General features: G+C 41.2%; 1 protein-coding gene across 1 annotated transcript in view; it reads left to right on the top strand.

Moving 5' to 3' along the window:
* Positions 1 to 5000, top strand: part of txnrd2.2 (thioredoxin reductase 2, tandem duplicate 2) — a 44099-nt gene that overhangs the window by 13738 nt on the left and 25361 nt on the right. Inside the window, exons 9-10 of the mRNA XM_063194354.1 lie at positions 1446 to 1465; positions 1952 to 2043. Of these exons, the coding sequence (XP_063050424.1) occupies positions 1446 to 1465; positions 1952 to 2043 (112 nt within the window). The remainder of the gene's footprint in view (positions 1 to 1445; positions 1466 to 1951; positions 2044 to 5000) is intronic.

Below are 5000 nucleotides of genomic sequence, written 5' to 3'. Positions count from 1 at the left end.
AGACTGAGGTGTTCTCCTCTCGCCTTGGTCATTTTAATGTCCACTAGGCTACTACTATGCATTGTACTAATGACAGATCCCAAAACAGGTCAGTTGAGATGAACTTCGCTACTTTATTTTCACGTGAAGGTTTTCAGTGACATTTCCAAACGCGCGCTGATGTGCCGGTAGCTCGCTGCTGCCACTCATATTCTAGCTCTATCTGCAGATTCCTCTCCTGCGTGAGACACAGGTGACACGTGACACAGGTGCTTCATGGGTATTGTAGGCTCGCGAAATCGCATTGCATTGCGTTTGTAGCAAAGACGGTCCGAGGGAAAAAACTACAAAATGCGGTGCCTCATCATTTAGAATAGTGACGGACCCGCCAGAATGGCTAGTGAACCTTCGGTATCTACTAGCCAACGCCGACTTTCACCCGCATTTGGCTACCTGGCGTGTGTTAGTGTTAAGCCCTGACACACACACACACACACACACACACACGCATACAAACCTCAACGCGACCAGGATGATACAAAAAATGGAGTGCCATATACAACCCTTGTGTTTTTGCCAAATTTTGTCATAGTTTAGTAAAGTTATGAAGGATCTTTTTTTTTGCTTCTGACCTTTATGCCAAACAACAACAACAACAACTCAATTAAGCATAAAATAACTCATTTGTTATAAGTTATTGAGGAAAAAGCTATACATTTTGGGGAAATTGTTATTTTTAAATGTAATTTAATGTCATTCTTCCATTGTGCATTAAAGCATAAAGCCCATTTTGTCCCAATTCATTCATTTTATTATTTTTTCATTTTCATTTTTTATTTTTTTATTTAATTCCATTCCTCTCTGCTTGGCTGGGAAATGGTTATCTTTATTGTAAATGTATTTCATTCCCTTTGTGCTTGAAATCATACATTTTTTTCTCGCATTCATTAATTTCTTTTCATTCTTTTTTTTTCCTTTAAAAAAAATGTCGTCCTTCTTCTGTCTGCTTGGCTGGGCCTGTGGCTGTTGAGTTATTGGGGCCCAGTCGACTTTCATCGCCTCGGTGTTCCTGTAGCGGCTTTAGAAATAAAGCCCTCGTGTGTCTCCTATCCTACCTGTTTATGCGCTGTTATATTTGGCAGCGAATCAGACGGCACTAGGAAGTAGGGGATCTATAGGGTCCCTATTGTGCGGGAGGAGGGGAAGGCTCTGTGTGCCGAAAGAAATATACGCTAACTTAATTTGTTAATGGGGGATGATGGTGGTGGTGCGTGCAATGCAGTAAGGCCCTTGGTGTATAATACGAGGTGGAAGAGCTCATTTCTCTCCTCTCCTGTGTCTCTGTGTGTTGTATATGTCTCTGTGTGTGTGTGTGTGTCTCTCTCTGACTCTCTCTCACATTCTCACACATTCTCACATTCACACACACTCTCTGCCTCTCTGTTCCTGTCTTTCTCTCTTTTCAGGCTTGTGGTGGGTGCCAGTTGTATCCTTTTGGCTGCCCAGAGTGAAGCATGGTTGTATACTACCAGTGACTGCTGCTGAGCATGGTAGCTTGCTGCCTGTCTGTGTATTGGAACTTTGCCGGAAATATTTAAATGCATGTCATTTAGATAAGTAGAGCATGTGAAAGCTAGCAATACCAGTTTCACCCTAAATGTATGCCTGTTGTTTTCAAGCCCTTGTTGTCTAAAGTGTGTATGGAATAGTAACAGTATTTGTATGTTTGTCTCTAGTGTTACTGATCTCTATTCCCTCTCTAATTTTAGAATTGCACAACATAGATGGCATAAATGTTAGTGTAGTGGTCATTAGTACATAGCTAGCTGTATGCATTTTTGTCGCGATGTAATGTGTGTGTGTGTGTGTACAGTATGTGTGTCTTCGTGCATGCATTTGTGTAAATGTGTGTGTTAATATATGGCTGGTAAGACTGTGTATTAGTGTATTTTGTCCTGAGCTTGGGTGCCAGATGTGGGCCTGGAGTGTGCCGGCTTCCTGACGGGGATCGGCCTGGACACCACCATCATGGTGCGCAGCATCGCCCTCCGGGGGTTCGATCAGGTATGGATGTGTGTTTTCTTTTTGTGTGTGTCTGTGTCTGTGTCTGTGGCTGTGGCTGTGGCTGTGGCTGTGGCTGTGGCTATGTCTCAAATCACGCACTTGTGTCAGTGCACTGACAGTCAGTGCACAGTGCACACAGTGCACTGAGGTCTTTAGTGCATAGTGTCGTGGAAAAATTTGAGCACTATGCACTGTGCCCTCGCTGGAAGTGACGGCTGAGCATGGCATTAGCTCGCCAAAATATGAGTTGGCTACTGTTTACAATGCACAGCGTCTGGTGCTTGTATTTCCATTTCCTTCACCCCAAAGGACAACAATCGCACATACAATACTTTGGTTGGCATGAAAAGGTTCGTGTCCCATCAACATTACTTACAGAATTTGGAAACTGTTGACCAAACTCTTCCACTGAAATGAATGCCACATTTCCTCCCCGTCATTGTCAACATGGCCGCTGTTCAGTGCGTGCAGTGTCCATCATTCAAGCACTGCATTTTTCCGCCATTGTTAGGGGATCATCCTGGCACTTTCAGTGCACTGGCTCAACTGAAATTTTCAGCGTGAGCGCCCTAGGCACTGAAAAACAGTGCCTGAAGTGCACAAGTGCGTGATTTGTGATATAGCCTGTGTGTGTGTCTGTGTCTATGTGTGTGTTAGCTAACGGTAGTGGCTGCAGTTGTATCAGGCCTCGCTGTCACACACTGTCACAGGGGTGTATACTGTATGTGTGTGTGTGAGAGAGAGAGCGAGAGCAAGTGTATGCGTTCATGTTATGGTTTGTTGTCAGCAAGTACCTCACTGCTTGTGATCATCTGAGTACATTAACTTTAGCTAAAGCTTTCTACAGGCTCTATTGACCCTGACATATTTTTAATGTTATTGTAAGGTATTTGAATAACAGTCAACACAATTAAAGTAGCAATATTCGACATGTATTTTTACATTTGTGTTGGATATGTTAGCCACATGAGGAGAAAACAATATTATGTGAACTAATTTATATAATCATAAATGCTGGAGTATGGCAAGTGGTACTTTGAGATTGCACTCTGAGAAGCCTATTTTTTTCAATGAGCTTATATGAGACAAAAATACTGCATATTCCTCTCCTTACCGAGCAATCTCTGAAATTGCAATTAAACATACTGGATACCTTATGCACCTTATAATTGTGAGTTAAAAAATGTCACATGCATTAAAAATGTGAATATTGAAGAGAATAGAGATAAAATATCAATTTTGAGACCAATAAAGCCAAGTAATTTTGACAGTGGAAAGATTTAAAAGAAGTAGTTTAAGTAGTTTAATTGTTACAGTTGCTGCCTGTTATTGACTTGAGATTTATGAAACCTTTGGTATCATTAAATAAAATGCCTTCCATAATGTAGTATAGACTGCCCACTGAATGGGACAAGCTGAAATGTCCTGGCTGATTACCACATTATGCCGGGTTCATTACACGTTAATTACACAATGATCGGCTTTTCCACAGCTATTACATTCACCATTCAAAATGGCCACAGCAATTGGATCAGGCCCACTGACACATCTACGGTGACCGCAAATCATGCAGCTAATTTTGTAAATGAACTGCACAATCTAATCAGTTAGATTTGTAATTGTTTACGACAAGGGAAATTAGAAATGCCCTCTCCTTTTTCAGTTCATTACGGAACTGCTGGGTTGCCGATCTGGATGCATGGCATTGCTGCTGACATTTTGTTGAGGGTCTGTGAATTTTAATGGGGCTCTGCTGTATTTCTAAAATCACTGATCCCCAAACTTTTTCTATAGGTCGCCCTTCTTTAATGAATGGAGCTTTCCTAAAGCTGGATATGCATATCTGTCCTGGTTAGGGCTGGGCAATATGACGATATATGTCGTTATCGTGATATAAAAGTGTATATCATGACCTTTCTCCTATATTGTTTATATCGTGATAGTAATTATATCAATTTTATACAATTGAATATCATTTAATTAGATTTCATGTTGTCACAATACACACTATAAGTTAATGTAACTGTAAAAATAAGAATAAAAAGATCCATTTTAAAGAAAGGTTGTTTTGCGACATGAAAAAATAAAGAGCAAATAAAGAGAATAACTGAAAACGTATGTAATTGTGCTATATTGTGATATATATCGTTATCGTGATATAAAGTAATCCATATCGTGATATTGGGTTTTTTTCCATATCGCCCAGCCCTAGTCCTGGTGTTTTTTAATTTGTGTCTTGTTATGACATCAGTGTAGTAGGATCAGGATATGAGAGTACGGGCTACACGTAATATGCATACCTGTCAGCCCTACCGTGACTGATATGGTAGGGCACACGTTTACCACTCGGCCGAGCAGGGTTCGATTCCCGGTCCGGGACCTTTGCCGGTCCTTCCCCATCTCTCTCTCCCAGCTCACTTCCTGTCTCTCCTCCACTATCCTGTCTAATAAAAACCAATAAAGGCTGAAAAGCCCCCCAAAAAATACTTAAATGCTGACAGGTATGCATTTTTTTGAGTACTAAAATAGCTGGAGATTTCTGTGGTGGCAGAAAAACAAATTGCTGTGGGGGTCTGAAACACGGCTGAAACCAGGGGAAAATGGTGTCGGCAGCTATTGCAATATGGTTACTACATAGTCTCTTGCTGCCGAGGTTTAATGATTTTTGTAGTCACCTTGTTTTACAAGGGCTACATGAATGAATGTACATTTGATTCATTTACACATGTGTGTTTTTGTGTGTGTTTGTGTGTGTGCGGGTTTGGGTTTGTTAACCTGTGTCTGTGTGTCAGACACGTTTGAGTTCTGTGGAACACTTGTCTGGTGACTCACCACACCACACCACAAGCTACGAGCTTGCCTGGCAATAACAGGAAGGCAAACTTGGCCAGACTTGTGTGTTCTTGTTTCGTGTTTTTCTTCATTGATTATATGGTCATTCTTTCCATTTCTATTGT

Source organism: Engraulis encrasicolus, chromosome 3, assembly GCF_034702125.1.
Source record: "Engraulis encrasicolus isolate BLACKSEA-1 chromosome 3, IST_EnEncr_1.0, whole genome shotgun sequence".
Classification (NCBI taxonomy): domain Eukaryota; kingdom Metazoa; phylum Chordata; class Actinopteri; order Clupeiformes; family Engraulidae; genus Engraulis; species Engraulis encrasicolus.
This window is presented reverse-complemented; position numbering and strand designations above follow the sequence as displayed.